This window comes from Chiloscyllium punctatum, chromosome 45 (assembly GCF_047496795.1).
Source record: "Chiloscyllium punctatum isolate Juve2018m chromosome 45, sChiPun1.3, whole genome shotgun sequence".
NCBI lineage: Eukaryota > Metazoa > Chordata > Chondrichthyes > Orectolobiformes > Hemiscylliidae > Chiloscyllium > Chiloscyllium punctatum.
Window position 1 is genome coordinate 14086591 of NC_092783.1, and position 15301 is coordinate 14101891.

The 15301-nt window shown below is 40.5% G+C and overlaps 1 protein-coding gene across 2 annotated transcripts in view; it reads left to right on the forward strand.

Moving 5' to 3' along the window:
• The window catches only part of spdef (SAM pointed domain containing ets transcription factor), a 97598-nt gene extending 88320 nt beyond the window's left edge, over positions 1-9278 (forward strand). For both annotated transcript variants that reach the window (XM_072563325.1, XM_072563324.1), the window contains exons 5-6: positions 3044-3184; positions 5118-9278. In XM_072563325.1, coding sequence (XP_072419426.1) covers positions 3044-3184; positions 5118-5296 — 320 coding nt within the window. In that variant the 3' untranslated portion in view covers positions 5297-9278. The remainder of the gene's footprint in view (positions 1-3043; positions 3185-5117) is intronic.
• The last annotated feature ends 6023 nt before the right edge of the window (positions 9279-15301 follow it).

Genomic DNA, 15301 nt, shown 5'->3' on the forward strand with positions numbered 1-15301 from the left:
CATGGGCAACCTTGTCGAACACCTTACTGAAGTCCATATAGATCACATCTACTGCTCTGCCCTCATCAATCTTCTTTGTTACTTCATCAAAAAACTCAATCAAGTTTGTGAGACATGATTTCCCACGCACAAAGCCATGTTCTCTACCCCGAATCAGTCCTTGCCTTTCCAAATACATGTACATCCTGTCCCTCAGGATTCCCTCCAACAACTTGCCCACAGCTGAGGTCAGGCTCACTGGTCTATAGTTCCCTGGCTTGTCTTTACCGCTCTTCTTAAACAGTGGCACCACATTTGCCAACTTCCAGTCTTCCGGCACCTCACCTGTGACTATCGATGATACAAATATCTCACCAAGAGGCCCAGAAATCACTTCTCTAGCTTCCCACAGAGTTCTCGGGTACACCTGATCAGGCCCTGGGGACTTATCCACCTTTAACTGTTTCAAGACATCTAGCACTTCCTCGTCTGTAGTCTGGACATTTTGCAAGATGTCACCATCTATTCCCCTACAGTCTCTATCTTCCATATCCTTTTCCACAGTAAATACTGATGCAAAATATTCATTTAGTATCTCCCCCATTTTCTGTGGCTCCACACAAAGGCCGCCTTGCTGATCTTTGAGGGGCCCTATTCTCTCCCTAGTTACCCTTTTGTCCTTAATATATTTGTAAAACCCCTTTGGATTCTCCTTAACTCTATTTGCCAAAGCTATCTCATGTCCCCGTTTTGCCCTCCTGATTTCCCTCTTAAGTATACTCCTACTTTCTTTATACTCTTCGAAGGATTCACTCGATCTATCCTGTCTGAACCTGACATATGCTTCCTTCTTTTTCTTAACCAAACCCTCAATTTCTTTAGTCATCCAGCATTCCCTATACCTACCAGCCTTCCCTTTCACCCTGACAGGAATATACTTTCTCTGGATTCTTGTTATCTCATTTCTGAAGGCTTCCCATTTTCCAGCCGTCCCTTTACCCGCGAACATCTGCCTCCAATCAGCTTTCGAAAGTTCTTGCCTAATACCGTCAAAATTGGCCTTTCTCCAATTTAGAACTTTAACTTTTGGATCTGGTCTATCCTTTTCCATCACTATTTTAAAACAAATAGAATTATGGTCGCTGGCCCCAAAGTGCTCCCCCACTGACACCTCCTTATTTCCCAAGAGTAGGTCAAGTTTTGCACCTTCTCTAGTAGGTACATCCACATACTGAATCAGAAAATGTTCTTGTATACACTTAAGAAATTCCTCTGCATCTAAACCCTTAACACGATGGCAGTCCCAGTCGATGTTTGGAATGTTAAAATCCCCGACCATAACTACCCTATTATTCTTACAGATAGCTGAGATCCCCTTACAAGTTTGTTTCTTAATTTCCCTCTGACTATTGGAGGGGGTCTATAATACAATCCCAATAAGGTGATCATCCCTTTCTTATTTCTCAGTTCCACCCAAATAACTTCCCTGGATGTATTTCCGGGAATATCCTCCCTCAGCACAGCTGTATCCCTTATCAAAAATGCCACTTCCCCTCCTCTTTTGCCTCCCTTTCTATCCTTCCTGTAGCATTTGTATCCAGGAATATTCAGCTGCCAGTCCTGCCCATCCCTGAGCCATGTTTCCATAATTGCTATAATATCCCAGTCCCATGTTCCTAACCATGCCCTGAGTTCATCTGCCTTCCCTGTTAGGCCCCTTGCATTAAAATAAATGCAGTTTAATTTATTAGTCCTACCTTGTCCCTGCCTGCCCTGACTGTTTGACTCACTTCTGTTCTCAGCTGTACCCGTCTCAGATCGATCTCTTTCCTCACTATCTCCCTGGGTCCCCCCCCCCCCCTCCACCCCCCCCACCTTACTAGGTTAAATCCTCCCAAGCAGTTCTCGCAAATCTCCCTGCCAGTATATTAGTCCCCTTCCAATTTAAGTGCAATCCATCCTTCTTGTACAGGTCACTTCTACCCCAAAAGAGATTCCAATGATCCAAAAATGTGAATCCTTCTCCCATACACCAGCCCCTCAGCCATGCATTCATCTGCTCTATCCTCCTAATCCTGCCCTCACTAGCTTGTAGCACTGGGAATAATCCAGATATTACTACCCTTGAGGATCTCCTTTTTAAATTTCTACCTAACTCTCTGTAATCTCCCTTCAGAGTCTCAACCTTTTCCCTTCCATTATCGTTAGTTCCAATGTGGACAATGACCACCTGCTGGCCCCTCTCCCCCGTGAGAACATTCTGCACCCTCTCTGAGACATCCTTAATCCTGGCACCAGGGAAACAACACACCATTCTGCTTTTTCTCTGCTGGCCACAGAAATATCTATCTGTACCTCTCACTACAGAATCCCCTAACACAATTGATCACTTGGAAGCCGACGTACCCTTCGTTGCATTAGAGCCAGTCTCAATACCAGAAATTTGGCTGTTCGTATTACGTTCCCCTGAGAATCCATCACCCACTACATTTTCCAAAACAGCATACCTGTTTGAAATGGGTATATCCACAAAAGACTCCTGCTCCAGCTGCCTCCCTCTCTTACCCTTCCTGGTGTTAACCCATCTATGTGACTGTATCTGGGACTTTCCCCCCTTCCTAGAACTGCCATCCACCACTGTTGCAAATTCCTCATCGCTTCTATCTGTCTCTCCAACCCACCCACTCGATCTGATAAGATTCGCATCCAACAGCATTTATGGCAGATATCATCCGCAGTAACCCTTAAACTCTCTTTAAACTCCCACGTCTGACAAGAAGTACATATCACTGCAAAGGCCATGTTTGCTCCTTCACAATCGACAGACCCTCTTAATTTCCTTTTTCATCCATCCACCTATCTTGAATGCTAACTAAAGAACAGTAAGAAAGTATTAACTCTGAAAATGATCAACAAAACATTCTCAAAATTCAGCCTCTCTGTGCTCAGATCACTGTACGATTCATTTTGTATTGACTGCCACTTTATAAGGTTAGGTGCTGTCCAATGATTGAACTGTGAATAAGTAAAAGTGACAATGACAATCTGTGGTTGCTCTCACCAGGCAGTGATGAAGGATGGATGGACACAGAGGCAGACTCCTCCTGCTCTGGTCAACCAATTCACCTTTGGCAATTCCTGAAGGAACTGTTGCTGAAGCCACACAACTATGGTCGATTCATTCGCTGGCTGAACAAAGAGAAAGGTCAGTCTCAAGCTGTGCTTTTCGTCCTGTTGCAATGTGTGCAGCAATCCTTGACAGTTCTGTGTAACTGCAAGATTTCTGAACAACTGCGTGCAGGACAATTCATTAATGGGGCAGTCAATTTGTGTACAGCAGGACTCCACAAATCAGGTCATACTGTATGGAAACAGATCCTTTGGTCCAACTCATCAATGCCAAGTTTCTCAAACTAAATTAGCCCCAGTTGCCTGTACTTGGCCCATATCCTTCTAATTCTTTTCTATTCATGTACCTATCTAAATGTTGTAATTGTACCTGCATCTACCACTTCAGCTTGTAGTTCATTCCACGTGCACACCACTCTCTGTTTGCAAATGTTGCCCTTCAGGGCCCTTTTAGAATCTTTCTCCTATTACCTTAAAATTATTCCCTCAAGTTTTGAAGTCCCCAACCCTTGGGAAAAGAGTTTTGTTATTCTCCTTATCTATGTCCGTCATGATTTTATAAACTTCTATAAGGTCACCCCTCAACCTCCTGTGCTCCAGTTAAAAAGGTCCCAGCCTATCCAGCTTCTCCTTATAACTCAAACCCTTCAATCCTACTAACATTCTTGAAAATCTTTTCTGCACCCTCTTCAATTTGATAATATCCTTCCCTTGGCAGGGAGACCAGAACTGTACACAGTGCTCCAGAAGTGGCCTCACCAACATCCTGTACTATCACAACATGATGTCCCAACTCATAAAGTTAATGGTCTGAGCAATGAAAGGCAGTGTTCCAAATGTTTTCTTTACCACTCTGTCTCCCTGTGATGCAACTTTCAATGAACTATGTACCTGAACCCCTAGGTCTCTCTGTTCTCCAACACTCCCCAGGGCCCTCCCATTAACTGTGTAAGTCCTGCCCTTGTTCATCTTACCAAAATGCAACACCTCACATTTATCTAAATTAAACTCCATCTGCCACTCCTCATCCCCGTGGTTCAATTGATTAAGATCATTTTGTAATATTATATAACTTTCCTCACTGTCTACTAAACCACCAATTTTAGAGTCTTTTGCAAACATACTAACCATGATTTCTGTATTCTCATCCAAATCATTTACATAAATGATGAACAGCAGACTCAGCACCGATCCGTGCAGAATACCACTGGTCACAGGCCTCTCATCTGGGAAACAACCCTCCACCACTACCTTCTGTCTCCTACCATCAAGCCAATTTTGTATCCACTTGGCAAGTTCTCCCTGAATCCCAAGTGATCTAACTTTACAAACCAATCTACTATGTGGAACCTTGTCAAAGGCCTTACAAAAGTCCATGTAGACAATGTGTACTGCTCTGCCCTCAAATGTACTTCCGCATGATGCTGGAGGTCTGTATAGTGGAAAAACAATGCAAGGGATTGTAGCTAATAGCACAATGGATGTTCCTACAACACATGGACTACTACAGTTCAAGGAGTCAGTTCATCAACTTCTCAAGAGCAATTATGTATGGGCCACAACTGCTGCCTTGGAGAAAATAAGGACTGCAGATGCTGGAGATCAGAGTTGAGAGTGTGGTGCTGGAAAAGCACAGCAAGTCAGGCAGCAACTGAGGAGAAGGAGAATCAACATTTCGGGCAAGTGTTCCTGATGAAGGGCTCTTGTCTGAAACATTGATTCTCCTGGTCCTCGGATGCTGCCTGACCTGCTGTGCTTTTCCAGCAACACACTCTCAACACAAATGCTGCCTTTCCAAAGATGCATACATGGGAAGTTAGCAGCTGTAGGGCACATTAAAGTTGTGCTGTCCCAGTTACAGTCCGAGAGCAGTTCACACCAGAACCACATTTGAACTTTGATAATAGAAAGGAAAGCATTTTAACCTAGTTCTTTAGTCTACTTAATACTGAAAAAAAGTTAGTTACCACTAATGAGCAGAAACCTTGTTCATCTTGTTCTTGATGTAGGTATATTTAAGATTGAAGATTCTGCACAGGTTGCTCGGCTATGGGGAATCCGGAAGAACCGACCAGCAATGAACTATGACAAGCTAAGCCGTTCTATCCGGCAATATTATAAAAAGGGGATTATTCGGAAGCCTGATGTATCGCAGCGTTTGGTGTACCAGTTTGTACACCCTGTATGAGGAGAGGAAAGGAAGATTCAGAGACTTAGTGATGTTCACACCCCCGAACAGGTGACTGGAAATGTCTGAACATCAAAGGCCCGATGCTTGCCTGAAGATTCAGGATGTGTTTTGCATGCACACTGCCTGCCTGTATTTGCATTTCACAACTCCTTTCAGATTGGTTTTCAATTTATTCTGGTGATCAGAACATGCCTTTTTTTATCGGCCGCACCCCCAGATTGGATTCACTAATTGTGAAATCTGGTAGCGCATTAAAACCCTGAAGTCATGTGATCACATCTGAACCTTATTTTCTTTCTCACCACCTCGGTCCTGTTCTATGATTTGAACATTTCAGTGGCCCACGTGGTTTTTTTCAGTAGCCTGAGGCTTCACCTTGAGGTCTGTCCAGGGTTTTATTTCTGTCTTTAATAATGATCCTGCATAATTTAAAATATAATCAAGGCATATGTGTCATTTTATTGGTTATCACTAGGGTAGGCACAGGAGATTCAGGGAGTGAGGCCTCGACAGTGGAGAGGGTCAGGAGAGTAATTAGATTTCTCTCTTCAAAAAAAGTCTTTAAAGATTTATTGACAACCAAATATTTCACCAATGTAGCCACAGTGCCTCCTTAAACTAGTTTCTGTAACACGCCATGCATGGGGTTATAGTAGTTCATCACATTTAACTAATGTTTCACCCTTTGCTCTTCCTATTTCTATCAATGAGAGAGAGTAACAATGTGTGTTGCACATTCTTAGTGCCTAGAATTGAACAGGCGCCTATATAGGCTGATGTTAATCTTGTGTAAGTGTGTTGGTTAAAATTGGGTCTGTACACTCTACAGCACAAGAAAAGACCATTGGCCCCAATTAGACTATGTCAAATGTTGCTCCCTCCCCTCACCCAGCTCCAACCTCATTATTCATCCAGCCTTATGAACATATCCTTCTATTCCTTTCTCCTTTGCATTTAACCAGCGCTCTTTTAAATATATCTATACAGACTAACTTTACTTCTTGTGATAGCACACCCCTATCACTTTTCAGAATAAAACATTTTCTCCCAAATTCCCTTTGAATTGTTTTGTGAGTCTCATTTTTATAACACCTCATTTTGTGCGTATTTTTTATAAATGCATCCTACTGTCCGGGGCCTATCCACTGGGATTTCCTCTATAAACTCTTCTATCTGTCTCACTCACTTTTCCTGAATACACCTCTGCAGAACCTACCTTTATGGCTAAGCTTTTGGCCAACTATTATTGCCTAATGTGGCTTAACATTAAATTCTGATTTCTAACATTCCACTGTAGCACATTGGCATGTTTTATTAAAGTTGATATATACATATAAATTTTTTTTAACTAACTCTTTCATATCCTTATAGCCCTCTATTGCATACCTAGACTCCTCAACGTCTTTGTCCCATTCAAATGTTTATTATACAAAGGTATGTGGCCTCTCTATTCTTCCTAACACAATATATCACCTCATACTTATCAACATTTGGCATTCTGTAAGCTTACAAATGTCTTTTGTAATTTGTTGCAGTCTTCCTCAGTATTAACTTTAGTGCCCAATTTACTACCATGTAAAGATTTTGGAATTGCACTTTCCAATTCCCAAGTCCAAATGTTAGCAAAAATATTGGTGTTGATGCCAATCTCCTTGGAACAGCACTGTCCACCTTTTGCAAGTCGAATAGTGACCTTTAACTCCCATTTCTGAGCCATAGCTTTATCAGATCTTTATCTGCTAACTACATATGACCTGATCATAGTCGTAAGTCCACAATATGGGAAACCTGTGAGACTTGGAAACCAAATACATTACATTATTACATTACCCTTATCTACTCTTTGTATTACTTCAGTCAGCTTGGTCAAATACGACAACTATTTCTGATGTTTTGCTGTTACATCTTTGAATGAAGTTTCTTTTAGCTTTCATACACCTCTGTTAAACGAGCTACGTTTTAATTCCCAAGGCCTATTTTTAAATATGTATGTAGAAGCCATGACACTGATTATTAGGCTCTGATGTTCTGCAATCATAAGGAAGCTCTTGGGTAAGTTATGTCTGAAATCTGAAATGTTGTGAAATACAGCAGCTTTCCTCACTCTTACAATGGAGGACAAATCACTCAAGCAAGACCAAACGTATCTGAATGTTTACCTGCTTTCAAGTATAGTCATAAAGAAATGTCGCCATGTCCATGAGCAAGGCAGATGCATATTCCCAGCTAAAGAGAGAAGTTCAAGTACCAAATTTGACAGAATTTTTATAATGAAAAATAATATTGTGAGTAGGCAAATTGTATAGATTTCCCATGGCTAATCCACCTCACCCGCACATCTTTGGACTATGGGAGGAAACGAGAGCACCCAGAGGAAACCTGTCATACCAAGATTTAGATTCCTAAATTTCCTCATTACAGCAAAGCTTAATCTAGGGTGTGGTCCATATGACATATTAACATAAAGTGCTCCATTTACCATGTTTTTGAAGTATATCAAATATAACATCATGCAGGTTAATGTAAAAAAAAGGCATGCCTTTGGACCAAACCCCATTTCTGTCTGAAGGTGATGCCAGTGAATCTAACTCATAACATCCGCTGAGCCTGTATTGCCACCTTCACCTGCCCACCTCCCCCTTCTCTTGACTGACCCAGAAAGTTGGGTTCACTGCAATAGTTCCTAAGAGATCCACCATCACTATTTCTACTGACTGACAATAAGACCATGAGAATGCAGGGAATTGTACCACATTTGTCACGTGTGCACGTTAATTTCTTTCCAGTTGGAGATCAAATTATCAGGGCAAGCTGCCTCTACAACATCAATAAATTAGATTCTTTAATAGAAAAATTAAATTTTAAAAAATCAAATCAAAACATGCCAGATTAATCTGCAATTGTATTAGACTCATTGTTGATTGAGATGGAGTTTCATGATCTCAACAACTGTGAGGGAAGACCTCTTGCTGTGGTTTCTAAGCACATAACTTTCCGTCACAGGTAGGTCAATAATGGACCTTTACCAGTTCTAGTTCACATTTGTCTGCATTGATACAGTTTGCTACAGAACAATGACTAAGCGTACTTTTGGCCATATCAGTCAACTGAGTAGAGCTATAATAACCTTCAGTTGACCATCATCTACATTCATGAAGTCTAATGGAGTTTAAGGTAGTTGGTAAAGTGTGAGTGAATTCTGTCTAAAAGTAACCTGAGGAGAGTTTGGATTTTACTAAATTGTCCCTGACACTTGGTCACGTAGTTATGACATTAAACAATCCTTAGTTAAGGGGAGAAAATTATTAAAGGAGAATCAAATCATGCTTGAAATGATAGTGAAATATAATTGGTCTAACTCCCAGCACAGACTTAGAGATCATTTTGCTCTGAACTGCTGCTGGTTATCTTGACCAGAGTCTGTCAGAGGGGTCTACTATTGAACACTGTCAGGTTAAATTGTATATAAATACTGTTCACATTCCAGTGGGGGGAGTTACTGTTCACACTGCCTAAATACTGCTTTTTTTCCTGAAAACAGGTTAATTTTTTTAAAAAGACACTCACTATTCATCTTGTAATTTTTCTGCACTTCAGGCTAATATGGAGACTGCAAAAAACTTTATTTATGTGGTTTTAACTAAAGACAATGTTTGTGTAGCATTATAGCTAAAAATAGCTTAAAGTGATTATCACTTTGTACTTGGGTGTAATTGAACGGGTGGCTAACGATGGAGTGATAAATAATTGAAATGTTTACACAAATTGGAAGGCAAAGTTTTCGATGCTTTCCAATTAATGCCTATTGAGAACGAAATGTAAATTTAGTGGACTCTGAACTGCACCTAATCCATGTTTGATATTTTCACTGGTTACAAAATGTACAATTAGTACCTTCCCTGCAATCTGCTCCCCTCGTCTATGATTAACACCCTATACCCTAACCCTATAATAAATATGTTTCAGTTCTTTTCTTGAATGAAGGTGCGCTGTCGTTTAAAGGTTAGTCATCTCATCAAAAATACAAACCTTGTTTCAATATTCTTTTACTGATATTGGTCACATGGTCACACTAATCATGGTGAAGCATAAACAACAACATTAACCTGTAAGAACTTAATTCTTTCTTTCCCTCTTTAAACTTGTTTCCTACTACAAGAAGTTTGGATTGTTGCCATTGAAGTGCTGCTTCTCTATTTATTGGACGTTGCACATGTTGACAAATATCAATGGGTTTGTGGCTCTTTTTGAAATGAATCCATTATGTTAGTGTCTGGTGGAACTGTATGTATATTCCCAAAAGGAAAGTGGACCTGACCAAAAGCTTTATGAACTCTTCTGTCACCAGTGACCTACTTTCAGGATGAACATGGAGAAAAGCTCCCTGTAGGTAATGATCATCACCAATGCCAGGGTGATCATTGTGTTGCTTTACTCTGTGTCAGTATTGGCCCCACACATTACTTGGGATTATTTGGATTGATGTTGACATTGTACCAAGCTTTAGTCCTGATAATCCATTATTTCCCTCTCCTTCACTGAAGCCTAAAGATGGAGTCAACTAACAGCAACATAAAAATATGCACGCCTACAATTTGCTATATAGCTCAAACTGTGATCTTGCAGGTCAATGATAGGTGCAAATCAGGCAACATTGCAAAGACTTTCAGAAGATACTATTTTCAACATCTGTCCATCTGGTATTACTGAAAGAGTTTTGGAAGATTTATTAACACATGGAGTACCCAGGAAAGAATTCTGGCCTAATGGGGAATAAATGAAATTGTTTAACTTAATCTTAGCAGATTTGTGCAATAGGTTACCAGAGGAAGCCACGAAATGTGACAGTACAAATAAGATCAAAGGGAAATTAAATACATTTGCAGAAAATGCAAGTCTTACTAAATGCCTGAGTAGGGAAAATTGATCCGTGAAAAAGGAATCTTATGTAAGACTTTATGACCTTTCCTTAAAAGGTTCTCATCTAAGATTTCCTTGAAGATTATTAGCATGAAAGATGGAGATAGTGAGAGTTAAAGTCATAGTCATGGAGGTCTACAGCATGGAAACTGGCCAACATGTCCTTACTGCCCAGTTTTCACAATTGAACAAATCCCATTTGCCTACACTTGGCCCACATCCCTCCAAACCAGTCCCATCCACATACATGTCTAAATTTGTTTCTTAAATGAAAAAACTGTATACAGTCCTGCAAAATTCCAATGCAGTTCTTCTCCTTCTAAATTGGCCACTTCCAACTTCCATGAAATGGTTTCTCTCACGCCAAACAAACAGGCCACCCATCCACCCAGATCATTTGTGTAACAGACATTTGGTGATGAATATCAGCCCAAAACTGCTTATAGTGAAAATTCCTTTCAACAGTTTAGCTCTCAAAATTGCATAAAGATTCCACATAATAAAACTCAATTTGCAATGAGTTTATTTCACGACAAAATGAATACTTTTGAATAATTGTATGGAGCTGGGGTGGAAGACCCTGAATGGAGAATGGTGTTGATTTTTAAATGAAGTGAGGTTTGGTGAATTTTAGATTTTTAACATTTGCTTTCAACATGACAGTTTTTCTTTGATACTCGAAGTTGTAAAATTAAAATAGCAAAATACAATAATTAAAACTACATGTTGAAATTCCAAAATTTTAATTTCAATGTTTCCTCACTTTGGGGTATCAAAATGTCTTTGATATTAAAGCCAAACCTCTTCACAGTGCACTCACATCAATCAAAAAGGAGACAAGAATAAATCCAACCATGAAGACAGTCAGCTGTGAAGATTAGAGAAGACTAATCTTTATATTTTAGAAAAGATACTGAACTTGATCAAATTAACAAAATGAAACTGTCATAGAAGATAAGAAGAACTCATTATTGATTTAAAGTAGACCGGAAAGGAAGACCAAGAATATAAATAGAAATTAGTAAAATGTTAACAGAGACCATTTTATAGAAATACTGTACTTGATTACATTCTTTGGGAGTAAGTTGTATGGCAGGGTAACAGAAACAAAACATTGGCCGGAAGTCATAATAGGAGAATTTACTTAGTATTTTGCAAATGGGAGGAATTGGCAATTTTAATATTTAATTATTTTGCTTAAAGGATTCATGGTATGAAACATAAGGCCCTGGCTAGTGCAGAGTTCCTTCAATTTCTTTCCTAAAAGGAGACCTTTCCAAATGGCTAATCACATAATTTATAATTGCATTGCTCTGATTGAAATAACAACATAATAAATTACTTATGTATTTATAATTCTGAATGCAAAGTGTAGCAGAGTCCTGTTAAAGTGACCTGCAACAAATGTTGCCAGGGCAGTCCAGAGTCAGTGAACAGTGATGTGACCTTATATGTTGCCTTCAGCTGAAAGCCAACTTTACTGGTTCAGCAACATGCCTGTTGAACAGTACACTGTATAATACTTACCTGCTCCTTCTGGGGTGGACTCAGCTTCAGTAGATTCGGTTGAGAATGGCACTATTTTAGGTGTAACTCTTCATTGCCCTCCATCTCAGCTCTGCTGTCAAACTGTTTCAGGTGTCATTCCCTCCGCTAACTCTATTGATCAAACCATCTGCACCAGAATATTACGGCCACACTGCCTGGTGTGTGTCATTTCCGCCATTGGTGACAATGCCAGTAAGTGAGATGGCATTTTTACCTCGGTCTAGTCATAAACTCAGCTGCTGCACTCGTAAATAAAACTCTGCTTGATGGTCATTCCAGTTTGATTTTGCCCTCCTGCCTTCTCCTCTTTCAGGATTTTCAGATACTCTAAGATGTGGCAAATTCAAATTTCCATTTCCAGAATTGTCTCAGTTTTGGTGCCCAGTTTGCTCCTCAGTGTCTCCTGGGCAAGTGAAACACCCAACCTCCCATCAATATTCTGGGCTTATGATTGACCAGAAATTAACCTAAAATCACCATGTCAGTACAGTATCTACAAGAGCAGGTCAAAGGTTAGGAATACTGCGGCAAGCAACTCACTTCCTGTATTCCCAATGTCTGTCATCGCTCTACAAGGCACAAGTCAGAAATGTGATGTAATACTTCCCATTTATCTGGATGGGTGCAGCTCCAACAAGACTCAAGAAACTTGACACCATCTAGGACAAAGCAGCCCACTTGATTAGTATCACATCCACAAGCATCCACTCCCTCCACCACCAATGCACAGTCGCAGCAGTGCTTACTACCTGCAAGGTGCACTTCAGAAATTCACAAAAGACCCTGAAACAGCACCTTCCAAACCCTCAACTACTTACATGTAAAAGGAAAAAATGTAGCAGAATCCACTCACCATCCTGGTTTGGAAATGTATTGCTGTTCCTTCACTGTTGCTGGGTCAAAAATCGTGGAATTTCCTCTTTAAGTGCAGTGTGGATCAATCCACATCAGGTGGACTGCTTTAGTTGGAAGTACAAGCTTTTGGAGCACTGTCTGATGAAGGAGCCGTGCTCCAAAGGCTTGTACTTTCAAATAAACCTGTTGGCCTATGACCTGGTGTTGTGTGATCTTTAACTTTGTCCACCCCAGTCCAACACTTACATACATATCATGCCTTTGTAGCTCACTATCACCTTCTCAAAGGCAAGTGGGAGGGGCCCAGCTAGTGATATGCAGATCCTCGAAATGGATACTTTTAAAAAGAGGTGTACGAATTTCTCAGACTTGACATCAAACACTGAGGTGGTCAACTGGATGAAGAAAATCAGAATAATGACTGGTGCCTGACCCGCACCAAATCCAACAGCTTTGTTTTTTTTTCTATTCCTTGGGAGATGTCAATGGATTCTCAGAGGTACATGCCTCCAGTTTGGGAGGCACTGAGTTAATGTGGCTTCACAATCCCAACCACAGGGCAGTGGCATTGAACAGTGAGCATGGTCTACACATCTCAGTGCTAACCCCCTCAGCTCAGAATCAGGAGGTTGTGAGTTCAGAGACACTGAGAACATTATTTAGGTTGATACTTTAGCATTGAGTGGGTGCTCATTGTTGCGGCCTTGACTATTCGATCAGATTTTAAACAGAGCTTCAAAGCTGCCTCTCCGACAGATGTAAAAAGGTATGTACTGGCTACCATTCATTTCACAACTAAAAGATATGAAATATATTTCTGATTATTGATCACCTTGTCATTGGTGTACAAATTGGTTTTACATTGCAGCGTTTTAAAAGGTATCATCTGGAAATCATATATAGGCATGATTTCATTCATTATATGTGGGAGAAAGTAACCACTAAAAAATCTCACACATAATACAACCTATCTGGCTCTATGTCACTTGACAGGTAAGGAGCACTGGGAATGAGCTCAGCACATACGGTGCTCAGCATAGCCACAGAGTAACTAGACTCCCAACAGAGGTGAACATATCATAGACCTACTATCATAGACTTACTTACTATCATAAACTCATATCCTTGATCTACTATATACTACTGAAAGAAGAAGATTCTCAAACAACTTCAACTTATGTTTGTATTCCATCTTTAAAGGACAATTAGGGATGGATAATCAATACTGGCTTAGCCATGTCCTATCAAACCTTTATAAAAGATCTAATTGAATATTCCAACATGTTTCCATGGCACATTGTAAATAAAATATGGTCTGAGAATACAGCTCAGGATGGGGAGTAAACATCAGAGGCCTAGAATCGGTGCTCAGGGCTCTAGGGTGGCCTGCTGTGCCAGGATGGGGTGCCAGGGTCCCAGGCGACGGGCAGTACCAGGGTCAGTGAGTTCTGTCCCAGCCCCAGACTGAGACCATAAGAAGTCTTCAAGTCATGTCACCAACAGATTGGTCAAAAGGGTACATTTTTAAAGTATCTTAGTGGAGGGGAAGAGAGATGAAGAAAAGGTATCCCAGAGCTTAGTGTCAAGGTAACTGTAAGGTGTGGTCACTGCTAGTGGAGCATATAAAACAGAGGGTATTTGAGAAACCAGAACCGGAAGGTTGCAATGTCTCTTGCAATAGGTTGTAGGGCTGGGCAAGTTTTCAGATTTTGGGAGGGGTATGGCCGTGGAGGGATTCGAAAACAATGATAGCAAGGTTACAAGCTGATTGGCTCAACCTCTAACTGTTGCCAGGGTGATGGATGCAATTGGTTGGTAGGGAGTGGAGTTTGGAACAGGGACCAAAAGCAAAAGCTTCAAGTCTCCCAATATTCAATACCAGGAGATTCTGCCCAGCCAGCTGACATGCAAGCATTCTGATAATTGTGCAATAGTAGGGAATTCAAGAGAGTTAGTGGAGAGTTAGAACTGGGTGTTGTTTGCATTTGTATGAAGATTAACACTAGACTTTTAAATAGTATCATAGGGAGTCAGCAAATGGATGAGAGACAGGGGCGATTGAGGATAAATCCTTGAGGATACCAGAAGTAATAGTGTGGAGGAACCTTTGCAAGTGATTTTCAGGATTAGGGGATAGCCTGGATTCCCTATGAAACAACATCTTGCATCTATGTAGCACTTTAAGCATAATAATTTAGCATGAAGTGACACATGGAGATATTAAGCCACCAGACTTGGTGAAACAAGTAGGTCATGAGGAATATCCTAAAGGATGAGAGAGAACCAAAGATGTGGTAAAGTTTAGGGAATTCCACAACTTAGGGTCTAGGCATGTTGAAGGCATTCAGTTATGGAATAATGAAAATTAGAAATGCACAAGATTCCAGAGTGGAGGAATAGAACGATTTCATAAGATTGTAGGGCTACAGGAGGATATGGTAGGGAATGCAAGGTTGTGGACAGATAAGAACATTTGGGAAAATGTTAGAATCCCTGATTAACAAAGCTGGCAGCAGGACATTTAAATAATTATAACATAATCAGGCAGAGTCAACATGGTTTTGCGAAAGAGACATCATTTGCTTGACAAGTTTAGTTGGATCTAACAACCAGCATGAATAAAAGGGAATGAATAGAGGTAGTGAATTTGGGTTTTCAAAAGGCATTTGATAAGGAGCA